General features: G+C 35.4%; 1 protein-coding gene and 1 long non-coding RNA gene across 2 annotated transcripts in view; one reads left to right on the plus strand and one right to left on the minus strand.

The window, feature by feature from the left end:
- The window catches only part of LOC149779909 (patched domain-containing protein 3-like), a 61,509-nt gene extending 43,231 nt beyond the window's left edge, over nucleotides 1–18,278 (minus strand). The window contains exons 1-2 of the mRNA XM_089936601.1: nucleotides 17,793–18,278; nucleotides 4,159–4,387 (exon numbers count right to left, since the gene is read on the minus strand). Of these exons, the coding sequence (XP_089792727.1) occupies nucleotides 4,159–4,367 (209 nt within the window). The 5' untranslated portion in view covers nucleotides 4,368–4,387; nucleotides 17,793–18,278. The remainder of the gene's footprint in view (nucleotides 1–4,158; nucleotides 4,388–17,792) is intronic.
- Nucleotides 4,590–20,078, plus strand: LOC149779910 (uncharacterized). Its single transcript, XR_016414961.1, has 3 exons — nucleotides 4,590–4,649; nucleotides 6,030–6,138; nucleotides 19,819–20,078. It is a non-coding gene; the product is annotated as an uncharacterized LOC149779910 (long non-coding RNA).
- The last annotated feature ends 1,264 nt before the right edge of the window (nucleotides 20,079–21,342 follow it).

A 21,342-nucleotide genomic window follows, 5' to 3' on the forward strand; every position in this document is an offset into this window, starting at 1 on the left:
ACTTTATATAAGCCTGGCGGAGCGGGACATATAACTTTATGTAACGCCTGGCGGACATGGTTGCCATATGTCAAGTACCGTGACGTCATCATTCCTATTGTCTCTTAACAAACCCAACCTATGTTCAACTTTCCTTGTCCGTATACAGTCCCAACCTTTTGTCCGCACAAATCTTGTCCATGAATCTTCCCAAGGTGTTTTGTAATGGAAATTCCCATTGTCCTTTAAATAGATATAAAATTCCCCAGGAAAAATTCCCATTGTCCCCAGAGTGGATATACCATTTTTTAACACTACAGTCCCAATGTCGGTATGTCACCCTCCTTAACTACAGACACTTGCTCTTTGACTTATAATTTTAAACGTTACGGTTAAATGGTTGTTGAACAGCGTCTGGCACTCAATAATTAATTGCACGCGACCTAAAATCAAACAATGTTACTTTCATAACAATTATTATTCATAACCAAGCGCATTTTTCGTCGAAAGTGGGACAAGGCATAATTGTCTTGCAGTTACCGTTTTGAAGATATCGAGCTATTTACTTTAGTTTCGTACCGGCTATAATAATAAATTGATACCACAACATACTACATATCTCCCCACCCCACCCCAAGGAGCTGTCAGACATATGCAAACATAAGTCATTGGTTGACATACGTATCATATATTAAATCAATAAATGAATTACGAAGCACAATGCAAGACGCCTCTAAAGAGTGATTGTTACATGGGAGCCTGATCCATATAAAAATATTAGAAAGTTTTGTGTTCTTTTAATAAATTAATCCACATTATCAAAAGTGCTTCTATCCAATTGATGGCGTTTGTCTCTCCTGCTCTGGATGAGCATGTACTAAAAATGTTTATGAAAGAGGTGAGAGTGAATTGCAGTAAAACGGGGAATATATTGGAATCTACTTCGCCTTACTCAAAAACAATAATTTCAGTGGCGTCACTAGGGTTGGTGTCACCCAGTGCGCTAACTCATGGTGTCACCCCAGTGGACCTCCTTCCCGCACAAAAATTCAAAAAATGTATAGACGGTCATGTGCGGTAACTCATGGTGTCACCCCCATGGACGCCCTTCCTAAACAAATATTCAAAATTTTTAGAGACAGTTATGTTCGGTAACTCATGATGTCACCCCCATGGACCTTCTTCCTGCAAAAAAGTAAAAAATTATATAGACAGACATTTTGGTGTCACCGATGGTGTCACCCGGTGCGGTCCGTACACCCTCACCCCTTCTCCAGTGACGCCACTGTATAATTTTCACTAGCTGTAATAAAAAATATGTCTTTATCGGTGTTAATGTAATAAAAGAAAAGTATTTTTATTAATTTCAATAGGATTTTTGGACCAATTGTTTCTATGTATTATGAGAGTGAGAGGGATCAACCGTAGTGAACTCACGTAAACAATTTAGGAAATGGATGTAAATTAGAGACCACTCATAACAAAATTTTCATACATTAATTGCTAGTTTGCAGAAGCACTGTACTAAACTTAGACCATATAACCTCTTTTAATGGGCCAATTTTTGTTTCGGCTGCCCGGTTTGACAATTTAGGGGACGTCCATTAATTATGTCAACAATTTTTAGGCAATTTTTTACCCCCCTCCCCCCCCCTTGTCAACAACTGTCAAACTTTCAGTGATCCCCCTAATAAAATTTTACCCCCCCCCCCAACAAACTAACAATATTTTATACGGCTGGCTTTTATGCTAAAAATATGCTAAAAATAGAATTATGGAAATTAAAAGGTCTACAAATAAATTTTAATACATTTTTTAAACTTGTTTAACAGATTTCAAATTGACTATAACACTTTGAATTCATGAAAAAATCGAGAGTTTCTATTCTAGCTTTTTCATCTTCCCATTGGGAAGCCAAATGTTCCTCATTTGTTATAATGGGTATAGTGGCTGATTTTTTGCAAAAAAAATAACATTGTTGACGTCAATTTATCTTGAACTCCCCCCTCCCCCATGTCAACAATTGTCAAACTTCTTCAAACCCCCTCCCACCTATTTTGTTGACATAATTAATGGACGACCCCTTAGGAAAAATTGTAATTTTTGGCAGGTGCTAGCCTAAAAATCTATACCCAATTCATCTTGTACCTTTATTAATTGCCGTCATATAGTTGTACTTTTGAAAGTCGTTAACTGTTAATCATACATGCATACATACATACATACATACATACATACATACATACATACTTTTGGGGTCATATTTATCATAGGTAGATCTTTGGGATCAAACTTATTACAGCTATATTTTAGGGGTCAAATTTATTGCTGATAGATTTTAGGGATCGACGCTATTAAGAACAAATTGCATTACATCACTGCATTAAGTTATCTTAGAATATCGGTTTTAAAATCTCAAAACTAACAGAAAATAACTTCTTTTCAAACATTAAATTATTTAAATATTTAAATACTAAAAACAATCTATACCCAATTCATCTTGTACCTTTATTAATTGCCGTCATATAGTTGTACTTTTGAAAGTCGTTAACTGTTAATCATACATGCATACATACATACATACATACATACATACATACATACATACATACTTTTGGGGTCATATTTATCATAGGTAGATCTTTGGGATCAAACTTATTACAGCTATATTTTAGGGGTCAAATTTATTACTGATAGATTTTAGGGATCGACGCTATTAAGAACAAACTGCATTACATCACTGCATTAAGTTATCTTAGAATATCGGTTTTAAAATCTCAAAACTAACAGAAAATAACTTCTTTTCAAACATTAAATTATTTAAATATTTAAATACTAAAAACAAGTGTACCCTAGTTGGCGAATAAAATAGGTGAAAAATTCGCTGGGCATAATTTATACATCTCTTTTTCTGTCTTTACTTTTTCCTTCAGAGCACAGACAGCTTTTTCCATTCCCGTAGACCGTAATGTTACATTCTGAAAATTCACTATGTGTTTGTGGTAATACCGACAAAAAACGCTTACATTCATTCTTGGCGTCTTGAATCTATTAATTTTAAGAAAATGAAAGTGCGACTCCATATTAGGAAATATTTCGATCTGGCGCCTCCTCTATTATATTCGGACTAGTCGAGACCTCCCTTGTTAGAGCTAGTTGTATCAGCACTGCGACAAGGTAAAATGAAAATGGTTCTAGGTTCAAGCACTCTATTGCATACAATTTACTCATAAGTAAGTTTTTTTTTCTGAAAACATTACGCAAATTTTCCGTTCTTTTTATTCAGCTAATAAGCAGCCTCTATTTTAAGTACGGTATTTAATATCCCAAACAGGGCCGGCGCCAGACCCGGCCAGACTATCTGGCGCCCAAGGCAAGGTTAGATTCTGGCGCCCCAATCCCCCCGGAAAATATCAATTTCCAAATTTATAAACAATATAAAAAAAATTAAAAATGCGCCCCTATGAAATCAGCGCCCTAAGCGGCTGCCTAGTTTGCCTATATGGCTGCGCCGGCCCTGATCCCACCTCATACAGCCAAGTCATGTAGCTCATACAGCCAAGTTATGTAGCTCATACAGCCAAGTTATTTAGCTCATACAGCCAAGTTATGTAGCTCATATAGCCAAGTTATGTAGCTCATACAACCAAGTTATGTAGTTCATAAGATAATTAGATTTCAATTGCATTTTGGTTACTCTATGTATAATTTTGTCTCTTTTTCTAAATTTATAACTCTAGTATTTTCTCATTTCTTGCTAAAAATATTTTTAAAACAGCCTAATTGTTTAATTCAAGAATTGATTCTGAGGCAGAAAAATCATTAACCAAACATTAAAATATTAAATACTATATTTGATTTTTGCGTAATTTGTTTATGTATATAATAATAATCGCTACTAAATGGCCAGAGACACCCAAGTCATGTATAAAGCATATGTGATTTTATTATTTGTGTCAAATTTATGAAAAACTAAATTATGCTTCAATCTGGTTACAGCTGTAGTCAACGGTTATCTTATCCACAAAGTAACATTCCCATAACACTTGCGTCCTGGCGCATCGTCAGGACATGTACGGCGTACATTGTTCTACTACAGGAATGGTATTTTCCGGTGTTTGGAGAATTTTCTTTGACATTAATTTCACTTTATTTTTTCCTCCAAATATTTCGTATTACCTATATAAAGCTTCTTCAAGAAAGTGAACCATCCCATTCCGGAATTTCTTGAGTACGGACTGTCTTTGGACCTTTTCTGTTGAGGCAGCAGACGCTTTCGACATGTCGCCATCTGTTTCGTGTATGGTTTCCGAATTTCCTTTGTCGGATTTTTCGGGGAATTGTTGGATGTTTCCATTACTTATTTCTCTATTCTTTGTCTCGCCCATTGTTATTTGCTAGATTCAGTCTGTAAAACAGAAAAAAAGAAAAATACTCTCGGGGGGAAAAGGAGACAAAAGAACCTATCCTTACGCTTGACCATGTATACTTGAGTGCCAAATGTCTTGCAACTACCGCCAAGCCATTCATATAAGAAGGCTCAATCTTAAGATAGTATGTAAGGGAGTTAATGAGTATCCGAGCTTTATACCTTTTGATCTCTCTTTGGGGTGCGAATAGGAAGAGAAAGGTGATGTTGGATATCTAGGCGTGATAAATAATTTAAAAAAGTAAGGAAGACGCTGCTTTACTCGTGTGGTCTAATTCACATACATACATACATACATACATACATACATACATACATACATACATACATACATACATGTGCGTGTGTATGTGTATGTGTGTCTACAATACACAGAAATAGTATCGATGTTGCATTTTAAGCCACACATTTGTCACCATACTGCACGGGACCTGTATCTGTGTTGCAGTGTAAGCTATTCAAGAACCTTCTTGCTACCATAAAGGAACCATTATCTGTGTTGCATTTCCAACCATGCATATAGCTTATATTACTAACTGGAAATGTATACGTGTTTTACATCAAACCACACATGTACCGCCATATTACTAAACAGGAAATGGTTATGTGCTTAACTTGGAACCACACATATACCGCCATACTTACACGGGAAAAGTATGTTATACCATACCACTAAACAGAAAATATATATGTGGTATATTTTTAAAGTACACATGTACCGTCAAACTACTAAACAGGAAATATATATGTGGTATATGTTGAAAGTACACATGTACCGTCAAACTACTAAATAGGAAATATATATGCAGTATATTTTGAAAATACACACGTACCGCCAAGCTACTAAAATGGAAATATATATGTGGTATATTTTCAAAGTACAAATGTACCGTCAAACTCCTATATAGGAAAAGCATATGTGTTACATACTAAACCACACATGCACCTCTATACCACTAAACGAGAAACGTATATGTGTTTTACATCAAACTACCAATAAAAGATACAATTTTTCTTTTGTGTTTTTCTTAAAACTTGGTGTATGCTTATTCCATGTTACTTTTAGTGTGTCTTATCTTGGTTATCTAATGTTCTGTTTATTGAATCCACTTCTAATGTAGATAAATTGTATACATCATTATCATGAGCAGTACGATATATATATATATATATATATATATATATATATATATATATATATATATATATATATATATATATATATATAGATATATATATAGATATATATATAGATATATATATATATATATATATATATATATATATATATATATATATATATATATATATATATATATATATATATATATATATATATATATATATATATATATATATATAATAATAATAATAATAGGCGAAAGTGTGATGTTGACATTTGTTAAGGCTCTCCGAAAATGCTCAGTGGACTGGAGGTTATAACAAATTATGAGAAATAAACTACGGTTTATCCAAGCCTATTTAGAAGTGAAAATGAAAACAAATTTTTCTTAGTTACACGAGTGAACGATTTATTTCCCTATTTGTTATTGCACTAATAATAGTACTATACCTGTAAAAGTCTTTTCTTTGATTCCATATGTGATTTCTATTACTTCAGGTATCAAGACCTATCGTCACCGCAAGTGATGAAAATTGTTGATTTGTGAAAAGGCTTAGAAACGTAAGACTGTGCTGTACAACTTTGACAGAGAGAGGGGTTGGAAAAGGTAAAGAGTGACACATCTGACAAAGGTCATCACTAACAGTGGTAACTGATGCCATTCGTTGCATAATGTTACGTAGATTGTTAATAGCTGAGTATAAAGTATGCTTTACTTTCTTGTACAATTCTACAGTCATCTGTTTCTGTCCGATATAAATCGACACTTATAGTGTGGCCCATGTTTGAAAACATCGACCACGTCTGTCAACAATTACATATGGCGCCGGTTGGTTGACGTCAACAAACTTAAGGTTCAATGTAATAAATTCAGCTGATTCAGACAGTAAATTACATCAACGTGTTTTGTATTTCGCTGAAGATTTTTTTCTGGGTTACATTATTCCAGACAGAACGATTTATTACAGATATGTGGCAACATGACCTTGAACTCATTTTTTGAGTGTGGCAACAACCGCAATTGCAACATCATTCGCCTGTTACCGTCGGAACAGAAATAACCTTAGGTAGTGCACATTCGTCATATTTATAACTCTGTCACACCTGCTGCTATGATGAAATTTCCGGCAAAGTTCGATGCTGATTTCATGTAAACTACTCCGATGAACACATCCAAGCAGATGAACACATCCAATCAGACATCCAATAAAATGAACACATCCAATCAGACATCCAATAAAATGAACACATCCAATCAGACATCCAATAAAATGAACACATCCAAGCAGACAGCCAATAAAATGAACACATCCAAGCAGATGAACACATCCAAACATCTTTCGCCTCGACATTAAGAGACGAGAGATATACATGTTGCTATTTTCAAATGAAATGATCTATATTTGAGGTCCCAAATGTGCCAAAAACATAGTTATATGCTACCTATGTACCTAAACATATTGCATACATATATACATACGTATATATATACATACATGCATGCATGCATACATTACATACATACATACATACATACATACATACATACATACATACATACATACATACGGCTTAGTGATACAGGCCATCAAATAATCGAACTAGTAAAATTACAATTTATATCTTTGAGCCATGTCACCAAACGCACGTGATTCATTTTTTTCAAATGCTTTGTGGATAAAAGGCAGCAGAGTATCATTTGAGGAAGTTCTTTTATTTTCTTTTACCTTTGTACTATAAGGGGGTTTCACGGTTACAACGGAGTTACTGATCGTAGCGCCTAAATTACCTCCCTTAGCTCCAATGCGCATGCCCACATAAATTGTCCAGTTCCCGATAGTTCACCGTTTTACACTTGGTTAGCGAAGCATAAAGTCAACTAAGGAAGGTATCTTAGCTGTACTACAGATCATTATGGTTAAACCAATGAATCAGTTATATATGTCAAACATCTTTTATTCATACTAGGAGAACAATTATAGACATTAAATCAGATAATTAGATTACGTGTCCATACTTACATTATATCAGATAATTAAATAATATTTACTTTCCATACTTAAATGATATCAAATAATTAAATTAAATACACAGTCCATACCTGATAATATAAATTCATTATCCATAATTTCAGATACATTTGTAGGAACATTTTACTCTGCTCTCCGATTTTAAACATTTATTGCACATTTTTGGTTATATAACCTTAACGAAAACAATCTCAACAATTTGCATTTTTCATATGTTGATATATCCTTCTTTCTCAGTTATTTTTGCAAGGCTAATAGTTCGTTTGTAATACGAGTTAAGAAAGTTATAACACAAGTTCGATAAGAAAATTATAACATGAATTCGATACGTCAGCTGATTTATAATGCTGAATATTTTAAACAGAGCAAGTTTTTGTTTTTTTTTAAAGAGGAACACAACATTTTAATGTATTCAGAGGAACTTAACAAAGCAATAATTACATTAGCTATCATAACGATAAATGAGTGTAATTAAAGCATACAAAATATTTATTCATATTTGGGTGTAAATATCGTACAATATTCAGATTAAATAACATGCCCAATGACGTTTGTTTTTGTTTTTTGTTGTTTCATTTTCTTTTTGACTTTTGAAACATCAAATATCGGACGGTACATACAATAACTTTCAGCATGATTTTTCTTTGCTTATGATGAAACGTAATAACTCTCAAATTTGCTGGGGTCTTTAGACAACATTTCTGATTGCCACCAGCAAATTCATCTAGAACAGCCTTCTTAAAAGTAGTTTAATTCTGTTTAACTTTCCTTGCATCAAGTATGTAAGTTTTAGAGATCCAATTATTTCACAGATTTAGTCATATTACTTTCGTTCGCCTTTTAAATCAATATTGATCCACGTGACCGTATGTAAAATTGCAAACAGTATGATTTAAAAGAGACTGCTTGTAAGAACATATTCTACAAGTCAATAATAAATGGATACTCACAAATATTCATATTTGTTGTCTTTATCTATCAGTCACTCTTTCTAACTTAGCATCATTTTATACTCGTTTTTAACCAGAAGTATGTTTATGTAATATACGTATGCGAACACACATTCATTCGAGGATATACATACCCATGCACCAGATGAAAGAAGACAGACATACAGACAGACAGACATACAGATAGGTGAGAGCCACAAATGTCCTATATATGCATAGTGTGTCTAACATCGATATTTCTCCAAATTGTATACTCTAAAATTTCCAACCGTTCAAGGAAATAAAATTAAAATAATCGTCAAGGAGACTCGTACGTGCGCCTGTCTGTTCAAGTATGGTTGACATTTGTGCATTTTGAAAAAAAATCAAGTTATTTCATGAAAAATATAATGAACAATAATAGAAAAGCCAAGGAAATAAATTTAAAATAATCATCAAGGAGACTCGTACGTGCGCCTGTCTGTTCAAGCGTGGTTGACATTTGTGCATTTTGAAAAAACTCAAGTTATTTCATGAAAAATATAATGAACAGTAATAGAAAAGCAACACTCTAAATCAATAATAAAAAAACTTTAAGAAGTTAGCATTTTTTCTCGTTGTCGTTCAACCTCCATTAACTGCTATGATTGAATCTGTACAAAATAAACATATTTTCATTATTCTTCAAGCGAGATAAATAGCAAGAACATTTTACGCAGCGATACCCTTTCGCACAATCAAATAATACAAACTAGAGCATAAGGTAGTAATGGAAAGATAATGAAGTTCTGAAATGGGCAGATAATATTTATTTGAAAGCTGAGAGCAGCGTAAATTAGTGAGAAAAAAAAATAAAAGATGTAAAAATAATTGATCAAATATTGATAGAATTTCTTTTAAGATAGTGAGATATCGATCCTGCTTGCATAATGTGAGCGGTCTGTCACATTTTCATGATCTACATCTGCCATCTTAGTTGATTCAACTATCCGGAAGTGAGTTGCACCGATATGCTCTCTGGTGTTTTCAAGGGGAGATACTAACCGTGAAACCCCATAACGCTTTCTAGCAATCTACAATATTGATCAATCATCTGAGTAAATGCCAGACACTCTTTTAGGTAATCACTGCCATGGATTAACTGTTTCTTACATTTCTTTTATTTTAGCTACGCTGATACTTCTATATAATACGTTAATATGGCACGCAATGATTAACTTAATTCACTCTCTATAAATGCATACAAGTTTCCGTCAAAATAACGGATAACGTTTGACGTGTGAATGTCTCACAATATACGCCAAAGCCATATGCAATGAAAGAGTTATCACGCACAAACCCCATCAATTGATATTTCCTAAAATTTTATATATTTTTACCACTCTTGCCCCCGGCGGCTCTCCCGACTTTGAGGCTCCTTATGTGCCCAAACATTGTTATATGATTATACCTACTACCCTCAATATATATATATATATATATATATATATATATATATATATATATATATATATATATATATATATATATATATAGAGAGAGAGAGAGAGAGAGAGAGAGAGAGAGAGAGAGAGAGAGAGAACACTTGCATGCATTATGGCATTATGAGACATAAAAACATCATTTGTAAACCTGAAAACCATGTACGCTTTCTTTGCATGCTCTATTTAATTTTCTGTTTTAAGAATTTTCTACATTTTTACATTTGATATGGGACAGTATAAACGATAACATGCTAATATTTATTCGGAAGTCAGGAGTCACCAGGGTCAGCGAGGGTAGGTAGAATTTCAGTATGTCAAATATTAAAATTTCCTCCTGATTTAAAGGAAAGTGAACCTGTATATATTCACGGTCTGTTTTAATGTACTGCTACACTTCTGCCGAAGATGAATTTTAACAGACAGGTATCATGATTTTTTGTGGGACTTTTCTGTTGAAAGTGAACTTCATAATGCACGTTTAATGGCGGCTAGATTAGCGCAACGCTAAAGTGCAATGAGACCAGAGTGTGTGCTTATTAATGCCATGACGAAGGTAATGTAATTATATTTAAACATTTAGAAAACAAGAATAAAAATGTTTAATTTAGGCCTTTGATCAAACCGTGTCCATTAATTGTTAGTTGATAATTGCACGCCGTTCGATCTGCATGGGCAGGAAAAACGCAGCTTCATATATGCATATAGAAAGCAGATAATATATTGACATGGTGGTATGTGATCATCTCCGAGTATATAAGGATCACGGCTCCAATGAAGAAAAAATAAAAGTCGATAAAGATCGTTCTGAAGAAAATGAGTACAGTTATGAAAGCTTCCACCAAGATAGTGTGCAAACATCAATCCGGTAAATTTTCAGAACTCAGATGGAACAGGAAACATTAGATAGAGAGAATGAACAATAGAAATGGAAGTTAGATTCAACCATAAGATTCATGGGCAAAGTGATGGCCAAAGAAACTCAAAATAAAATCAACTCGATCAAACGGTTTCGAAAGAACATTTGAAAATATTTCTGAAGAAGTAAAAGAGGAACTTGACGAAGAGATCTGAAAGAAATGAAGCAGATTAGTGACGACGTTGGGAAATTAAGGGATGAACTGTTATATGGTCAAGTTTAAAATGATAAGATGAAGAAATGAATGAAAACCTTGGAGAAAACAAATCAAGAAAAATTGGAGAAAATAGTGGAATTACGAAGTACATATAAGGTGCTGACAAAAAAGGTGAACGATGTAGAGCAGTACTCTAGAGTTAAAAATATTTCGATTTATGGAGTAGAGGATCGAAACGCACATGAAACTCTAAAAGAATGCGGAAGGAAAGTATTCAAGTTTATCGGAAACACGCTGGGGGTAGATGTTTCCGGTAATAACATAAACACCGGTCATATGGGTGGGGTAGATATGATGCACATTGAGACAGATCCATTATTTGCAAATTCGTCAGGAGATCATTGAAGATGGAAGTACTGAGTAAAAGGATGAAAGTTTAGCGTATGTCGTCATCGAAGACAAGACATTACCAAAGGAATAAATTAATTTGTATAAGAGTTATTAAAGAAGCCTTGTGTTGATTCGCTCTAGGTCTTTGACTGTAAATGTTTTCCCGATTTACCAACGGTAAAAGGTACAGGAACCGAGGATATGACAATTGTGGGAAGTTATAATGAAAACAACGGAAAAAGAAAACTGATAACTTGATTACTCGCATTGTCATTGTCACCGCTCTTTTAACATGATTTATAGTGATGAAGTAATGTCACTTTAGCTGTCATTTAAAATGGTAGAAATGAATGACACTCATACAAAATAATGTAAAAGAATGCGACAGGGTAATGTTCCATTTACACCATGAGGTCTACTGCACTGCTGAGTAGGGAATTGCCAAAATTACGCAAGGTTTACATATTCACTCGATTTTTGTGTCGTTTATTTACTTTTGCGTAAAGAATGACGGTAATAAACAGTCAATAGGCAACCAGTCAACATATTTGGTAATATTTATTTTTCGTAGAACGGCTTAGCAGATGATTGGTGGTAAACAAATGCAGATAGATTTTGCGCTACAGTACCTATAAATCTTAGGCAGGACAAATTTGTATCAGTTAAAAAAGATCGATGCTTTTAACTTCGACGTGGAAAAATATAGCGCTTATAGAAATTGTTCATAGCAAAAGTTTGACAATAGGTGGTTATTGTACAATTAGTGACAATAGGTGGTTATTGTACAAACAGTTAATAAACTATGTTATTGGATTATTGGAAACGCGTGTGTGTGTTGGGGTATATGTGAATATGCATATATGTATATGTGTGTGTATATGATTTGGCTTTTTAGCGTAGCTTTTAAAAACATTCAGTCATATCGCTACGATATCTGCAGTGTGGCAGTTTATGGTGATGTCTAGCCAGGGCCGGCGCCAGACTATCTGGCGCCCTAGGCAAAGTTAGATTCTGGCTCCCCCTCCCCCTCCGCCGGAAAATATCAATTTCAAAATTTATAAACAATAAATGGGCTATAAAAACACGCGAACGTAATTACGTCCTGAAAGTTTGGTATACGCGCGATTTTCACTAACTCATTTTGCTTGTTCCGGTCAGCCTGGTGTTTCGGTCAGACTGAATCCACCCGATTATTTGTCCCTGTATGAAATAAACCAGGATAAGAAACGACCCTCAATAAAACTGAAATATATTTATTTATTTTTCAGAACTGTTGTTTATTTGGAGAAATGTGCCCCCTGATATCAATCAGCGCCCTAGGCGGCTGCCTAGTTTGCCTATATGGTAGCGCCGGCCCTGTGTCTAGCACTGGGGCATCATGCCGCAGACATGTAGCATGATATCCCATCCAGTCACATTATCCTGACACCAGGCTGACCAGTCCTAACACTAATCTCTTAATGCCTCATACATACATACATACATACATACATACATACATACATACATGCATGCATGCATGCATCCATCCATCCATCCATCCATCCGTACATATGTCGAAGAATCAATCATTTTCTGTACGAGCATCTACACAATGAATTACTTCTTACGTTATGTTTTGTTACAAAAACAGAAATACCTCCTGGCTCAACATTGTTCTAGTTCAAACCAATCAATCACACATCTTACATGATCTTCATCTACCGTTCCCGTAACCGCAGGCGTTAACGATACATTACACTATTACTTAAATGAATAGGTAGGTTTAATCAGTTTGTACTAATGGGTGAAATAAGAAATCGAGGAAAGAAGAAATAAGTGCGAAAAGAACTCGTATTTTCTTTATTTCTTTATCAAATTCAATAATTCTTTCTTAATTGAAAAATAATGAAATAATACAATGGCCAATGCATTTATACATGTATTTTCATGACATTTTGTTCCTACGGCCAGTCAGTACGTATTGCAGTAAGTAAAATGGCCTTGCGAAAAGAATTCATGTTTTTTAATGAACGATAATGACAAAACACATTGACCAATGCATTTATAACATGAATTTTCAGGACATTTTCGTCTCGACCTTTCCGCTGTTTTTCTCTTCGTTTGGTTTGGTTTATCCCCGCCCGAAGATGGTATTACTACCGTTCTAGTTCCATCCGTGGACACAGCAGCATTATGGTTCGTTTTCCATGGCATCTGACACTCTTCGTTCCCTCTGATACTCATAAATATTCGTCCATCTAACCAAATGTATGTAATCGTGCAAGAACATTTCCGTTAATTTGTAATTGCCCATGTTCCTTGTTGCTCAACGCCTCTCTGCTTCTTCATCTTGCACAATATTGTACAGCGTGTTGATGAACTTTGGAAGATCCTGGATCTTCCAATCGACCGCAGACTTCAAAATATGGTTAGCACCATCCGAATTGTTATTTGTCCAATTAGACGGAATTCGACCTTTCCTAACCAGTTCTGTTACATATTTTTCCAGAAGTTGCAGCAATTTCTGGTCAATATAGGTTCTAAAAGACTTTTCACTCGCCGTTTCATCCAAAATGTCGATTTTCCTGCGGAGTCTGTCAGCACGAGTGGAATATGTGTCGAAGTCTGCAGATTCAACGATACCGTCTTTACTAAAGATAGCCGTGATGATATTTTGTCTGTGTTGTAGCGTATATCCAACACTGTCCTCCATGTACTTTCTAGCATTTTTTTTTCTTCAAATGCCTTGTGCACAACACCTGTGAGCTTCCCGGTAAACATCTGGATAATGCCAATTCATCATCACTGCCTACAACTAAGTTTGAAAGTTCGTTGTCACTTAGGTTATCTGCAGTGTCATGCAGGAATGATGAATAGGCCTTTGCTGATGAATTTGTGTTTATTAAAGTTGGTCCGAAACAGAGTGGATGATCCATGGTTGATCTTTTTACAACTGACAAGTCTTTATAAACCGCATTCGTCACGTGGAACTCTCCTTGGTTTTAAGTTTTGTCGATACATAAAACACAGCCCATGTCCTAACAAACAAATCTTTCAATGTCTTTAATTTGTTGTGCCGTAAATAATGTTATCAAAGGATATTATGAATCATTGATGTGCTTTACACTTTTTACAAATGGGTGTGCCTTTATCATCTATCCGACACCGATTATGTAGTCTGCTACGTTGTATGATACCTAGTTAGATTTCTTTTCCCGTTTATTGATACAGTATTTCATATTTTTAAAATGTATTTCATTGCTTTGATTATTGTAATCATTGTTATTTTCTCTATTCATTGACCCTTCTACTACCTTTAAAGGTTGTTGCTTTGTTTTTTCTGTTAATTACGTTCGCAACGCAAGTTTCATCCGGATGTAGTTGCTGTTTTCTTTCTTTATATCACGCCCATTATACCCTCTATGCGGAAATCTGCCTATGTATTCTGCAATGGTTATGTCTTGAGAAAGTTCATAGGAAGTGGATTAACTTTAAATCCATATAATTCTCCTTTTAAATGTTTCCTTTTCTTAGAAAAAGCCTTCAGAGATTGATAAAGCCGTCAAAATAGTGTGACCTCACTTGCAAGAAGATGTGAAATCCTTCTTTCCTTTATTCAGTTTTTGTGTGCAGTATAGATCAGTTCGCTTGACAATAGAAATCATCTTCCCGTTTTTCTCCATCAATATGGTACTGGAGTAAGGCTATTGTTCCATGCTGCGCAATTGTCCCAAAGTTCAGAACGTTTCCGGTTTTTCCATCTTTGTGCGATTTTTGTATTGTCTATTACAAAATAATAGCCACTTTTCGATGCTTATCAAATATGATCAAAGACTCATAACGGTCCGATCAAAGATATTCTGAAGTCCAAGCCTATGCAAATTTAACTGTCGTGACTTAAAGGGTTATAAAAGTTAATCACTTACCTACCATGTATGAAGAGTGGCCGAGTGGTCTAAAGCGCTCTCCGTTACGGATCACTGCCATCTCACCTCTGTCTGCATGGGTTCGAGTCTCGGATTCAGCCAATGTGGGTATGTGACAAAGCTTGCCGTGGGTCGGTGGTTCTTTCCAGGGTTTTCCCGGATTCTTCCTCCACCATTAATGCTGGCCGCCATGTATAGCCTATCGTGTGCTGAAAAATGGCGTTAAACCCCACATCAACAACCATATATGAAAGGGATCTAAGTCAAACAAATTTACCTTGGATAAAAGCACTTTGACACTTCTGTTCACAAATACACTTTGGTCATAGTAAAATATTTTAGTAATATTTGTGTTGTTTCCAACAAAAAATTCATTCTGCTCTTACATACATCAAATGTCTACAAACATCAATACTTTTTTATTTTTATATATGGAGTCAAAGGTACGGTTACGGAATCAATTTAATCCATTTACTGTTCTACTTTATTGACCAAAATTAGCTGATCCAGTTTGAATCTATGTCCCCTGATGGGTCTGGATAGTCAGTGTTTTGCTGTAGTGTCGAGGCAATGGGAGTAAAGTAACTTCTCAGAGGCACACCAAAGATGCCAGCCAATCTTGATCTTGCCAGGATTAGATTTTGCGACCATTAGTTTCGCACGCTAATTGCTAAACAACAGTGACTCCCTCTGTACTATATTATCATGTTTTCTCATGCTCCTTTACATTTTTTCTTCAAAACTCTTTCTTGTAAGTATTTTTGGTATCAAATATATATGTACCTATACTTGGGAAATAATTTCAAATCTGGGCTCCAGAAAACGTTTGCATAAAGTAGGCCGTGTATTATCCCTGTACGAGTTATGCAAATAAAAACAGTTATAACGCGATGCTCTGCGTCCAAAGAATAACATCGCGATTTAAACGGGATCTCATTAACAAATTTTTTGAAAACCTTTCCCATAGAAAATGTGCATTGAAATTTCAATGTAATTAGTTTTAACTAACCTTATGATCATATATCGTTTGTTTTGTTCATAGGGTCTCATCAGATAATAAATATACTTCAATTCTGAATTGTATACATGCCAATATGGCAGAAACGGTGCACGGTGATGAGGATTTTCCAGCAGCATGTATTTAGGATGTTAAAAAGAGAGGTCACTTTAAATTTAAAAAAAAAAACGGTAGCCATGCTGACGTGGAGTCATAAGCGGAATCACTTTATAACGAATCGCGTTATAACGGGTTTTACATGTGCTAAGTTTGATCTTATATTATCAATACCATTTACACAATAATTCCTCAGTTAATATTCAATTGAATTGCTCATGTTCTGCAACTATTTTCATAACAATAGGGGATGTTAACATAAATATGACAAGCAGAACTAAAGCTGCGCAATAAAAGTTGATTTTGTTTGGACTAGGTGTCTTTATGCATGGACATACTGACCAGAAACGTATCAGTATGTTATGTTTAGCTGAGGTTGCATTATTCAGAATATTTTTTGACTGTCCCTAATACATTCACTGGTGTTATGGACAAACGGTAGCCGTGCAAATAATATTTTGAAAGGTTGGTACATGGCGGCTGCGAATAGACACTTCAGTAAGAAAGAAAAAATATGAACTGCCTACACAGACATGAGACATTAATTTTGTTCTACACATAAATATGTGTCACTTCATTCAATGTCCTTTATTCTGTGGCGTTTGAATTTATTTAAATTGCTGAGTTACCTTTCGAAATTAATACTCGGCGCCTTCACATGGCAAAATGTAATACAAATATGAAGGCACTGCAAACAATATCATCGGTCATATACATAATATAGTAAAGTTATGTCTTATATTTAGCAATAAAATGGAAAATGTAAAAAACAGAACAATACTCTCAAGATATATATGTATGCATCTGTATGTGTGTGTAAATTGTGGCGGTGCAAATGCACATAAACGAAGAGCTAAGCGCTTTTTTTTTCTGCTATCGAAACTTGTTAGTTACGACGCAACCTGGAAATGTCATTCCATTTATACCTAATCTTTGAAATTCACGATCAAATATAAACTGGCAATTATTATTTCATTATTTAATTGTTCAGTTTCTTGGTTTACGACATCATTTTCTTTTTTCTTCTCCTAAATCAACCATGTATGCCTTCACATTTGCATTATTATACTTCACATGTAAATACACGACATTCAGTCTACGATGAATATGAAATAACAGGACTTGTCATTATGATTTGATTACAAATGAATTACGGTAAGTTTTTCAAGAATATAAATGAACAAAGGAGACCTTTTTTCTACTCAAGAAACAACCAGGAACGACGCATGAACTTTGAGATTCAATTAACTAATTGTCTTTGTTTACCTTCGGCTCTCGTCCGTCTCACTCTCTCTCTCTCTCTCTCTCTCATATACACACACTTTATACATACATGTAGGGAACGTCCTTGTCCGCCGTAGCAAGTGGTAACACAGAGCACTTCATGACCTCACTAGTTGTAATCCATTGTAAGAAGACCAGATGTTGGCAGTGCTATTGATAATCCATTGTAACAAGACCAGGTGATGGAAGTGATGTTGATAAGTTCAGACAGTTCCGTAATATTTCCGAAAAGAACGTAAAGCTACGTTGTTGTCTTTGTTTACTGAATCCAGACGGAAATTTACACGCGATCTTGGAGACTTGGAATATGCGGAAATAACTGGGGCAAGTTGAACTCCTGATGATGATGGATAGTTATTAAACCTTAATTAATAGTAACTGTTTGTGTGTAATAAAACAGATGCAGATTTAGAAACCGTATGTCGAGTAGCACATACTTAACTAACGTTACACCTTCCCGGACATGTATTGTGACATGCCACATTGCCGGCAGCAACTATACGCATGTAAATCTTCACCTGAGTCACTCCTGCCTAACGAGACAATTTAATCAGAATACGTTTAAAGCTTGGGAATCGCGCGAATCAGCAATCAGAACGTGGTTTAAATTACCTGTAAATCTCAAAGTATGAAATATATGAGTGTAATGATGCAAATTTCTGTATCTATAAAGAGGACATCAATTTGTGCCGGTTGTTGTTGTTGTAGGGTTTAACGCCATCTTTCAGCACACGATAGGCTATAGATGGCGGCCAGTATTAATGGTGCAGGAAGAACCCAGGAAAACCCCGGAAAGAACCACCGACCCACGAGAAGCTACTGGCAAGCTTTCTCACATACCCACATTGGCTGAATCCGAGACTCGAACCCACGTAGACAGAGGTGAGATGGCAGTGATCTGTAACGGACAGAGCTTTAGACCACTCGGGGCCCCCAATTTGTGCCGGAGAACAATTAATTAGATTTATAGGGACAAGTGCTTGTTAAATCGCTATACTGCAATGATTTATAATGTCTGTGTCAAAAGAGGAAGTGATTCTTAATTAAGCCTTCGTTTATTTAACCGTTAGACTAGAAAAGGGAAGGTTAACTTCGATTTTATATCGGAACTGTCAGAGCTGTTTTTCCAGAATCAGGTTTGGAAATCTAAAACTAAGGCTGACCAAAAATTGGCGCCCAGCTATAAAAGGCGGTAGATATATTTAATCCTGATTGGTTACGTTAAAGAAGGTGCGTATTTCCCACACATAATTACCTAACTTTAAAATTGCCCTCATCGAAATAATCTAATCAGTCTGCACTTTTCCTGCAGGAGTAAAAATATAAGGGACTCCCGAGATTGAATTTAGCAAAAATTTCTCTAGTAAAACATTTGTCAAAGGGACCGGATGTCTGAAAAGTCGACGGAGACAATTCGGCGGAAGAAGCGAACAAAGCTTGAAAGCACAGGGTATTTGCGGCAATCTCATGTAATTCGTTGACACCAACATAATGATTTGCTTATATTTGCATGAATTTGTTTAAATCCGTAGATCAGTTCTCTTGATACGAGTGTAACTGTGTTTGAGTTCATCTATCTGATTTGGTACAAAGATCTTCTTTATATAAGTTTGACGAATTGTTTGATTTTGTCGTCTTAATTGTTATAGGAATCTAAGAATTTCACACATTACATTAGTTGATACGAGTTACGAGAATCCGTGTGAATTCACCGATCTTAGATGATTTCACGTATGATTAAGACTTGAATGAGTGTATTCGCTGAAAATAAGGTAGTTAAGTCATGTAATGAATTTCATGAATTTATTTGTGTAATTGAGTCTAGAACGGAACTGTTATGTCTCGTGTGATATTAATGCGAGTCAGGATGGAATAGCCCTTATGAAGTACATTAATCTTAAGAAACTAGGTTTGTTTATGGTTTGCCATGTTTAGTTTGACCAGATAGCCTTTGGTCTTGTATCTGTTTGAATTCCCATAGAACGATATCTGACATTACAAGAAGGGAGTAATGATCTGTTCTCAATAGGACAGCTGACAGAAATTATAGGTTGCTTCTCTGTTTATTTTTAAAGGAAAATAGCTCCACTGACGTATCCAAGTACCTATGGATCCAAAAATCTACGCATCCACCTACCCACACAAAGTTTGAGGGCCGAAAGGAGCGAGACAGTAGGGAGGTTGGAGAAGGGAAAAAGCTAAGGGACCTAAAGGAACGACCAGTGAATTTGGAGTGGACTGTAATAAGCAGGTTATGAAGTTGTACAATGCAATGACTTCGATTGTTCACTCGATTATATGGTGAACCAATTCTATAATTTAAAACAGATCAGCTATTTATATAAATATATTTTTGTCTGAAATTAGGTGAAAGATTTAAAATAAAGTTTATTATCACAGTTGTTTATGTAATTGATTAAAGCGTTGTTTTTTTTTTGGGGGGGGGCTCGTGTCATTCTGTTCTATGTATCTGCTCAGATCTCTATTTATTCCACCTATAAGTTTCACACTTTACATTAATATTCACTCGGTCCGGGCAATAACATGATCATCTCCTAAATAACGAGAACGGAATAAAGCGTACACCTTGTAAGAAGGTACAATCCACCAATCAACAACACCGCCCACCAGCACCTCTACAGTGAGGTAAAGAAAGCCATGTACTGTCTGATTTAAAGGTATACTGTTTTGGGCAAGGAGTTCAACATGGAGTAGGCAGTACACTATTGTCAAATTCACATGGAGTCTAGGCTTCATTTGCGACACGTCTTCATATATTTCATGGGCTTTCATAGAAGTTTTATAACAATTGGTCAGGGAGACCTTTTAACTGCTTTAGTATTCAATCCTCGTCTGGTATTTTTAAGCATAAAAATAATTTCAAATTAGCCACTTTGACGGCCATATTGGACGTAAAAAAGCGCCATTTTCTTTAGAATTAATAAAACATCATTAGTACTCTTTAGTTGAAAACCCGAAGTGAATATGACAATCCATTCAGTAGTGATACAATTTTAAAGAAAGCCACCATGTTGGATATCGCAATGGTATTAATTTATGGCCGACTAGACATTGTAACAAATCTTCAGTGAAAACCCTTGTCCACAAAACTTTCCAATTAGGAAATGTGGCAGTAATAAAATCTTAAAGATGACTGATATAATGGCCATATTGCAATGCTCGGCCACCACCTCGAATTTGCTGTTGCCTATATACGAAAATTAACAAGCTTGTCAAGTCCCCCCCCCCCCCCCCGATAAAGTTCAAATGACGTCCCAGCCTGGTACCAGTTTCATTTTGGACGAATGAGACTTAGTGGCTTTGTGTGGTTTAACAAATTTTCAGCGCATGGTAAGCTATATAATGCAACCAGTACATTCGGTGGAGGAGGAAATACTGACATACAAATATTATTGCCTTTCCTACAATAATCGGAATATTCCTTTTTCTACTTCTGTGCCGAATTTTAAAAACCTAGGAGGCCAACTCCTTTTTGCTGTAAAGTGTCGGACATACTTATATTATTGACATTTCTAGCTATAAGCAAAAGCTCGAAGGTTCAGTCATTTTCGGCGGGGGGGGGGGGGGGGGGGGGGTAG

Source organism: Sinohyriopsis cumingii, chromosome 16 (assembly GCF_028554795.1).
Source record: "Sinohyriopsis cumingii isolate HCF-2022 chromosome 16, ASM2855479v2, whole genome shotgun sequence".
Classification (NCBI taxonomy): Eukaryota; Metazoa; Mollusca; class Bivalvia; order Unionida; family Unionidae; genus Sinohyriopsis; species Sinohyriopsis cumingii.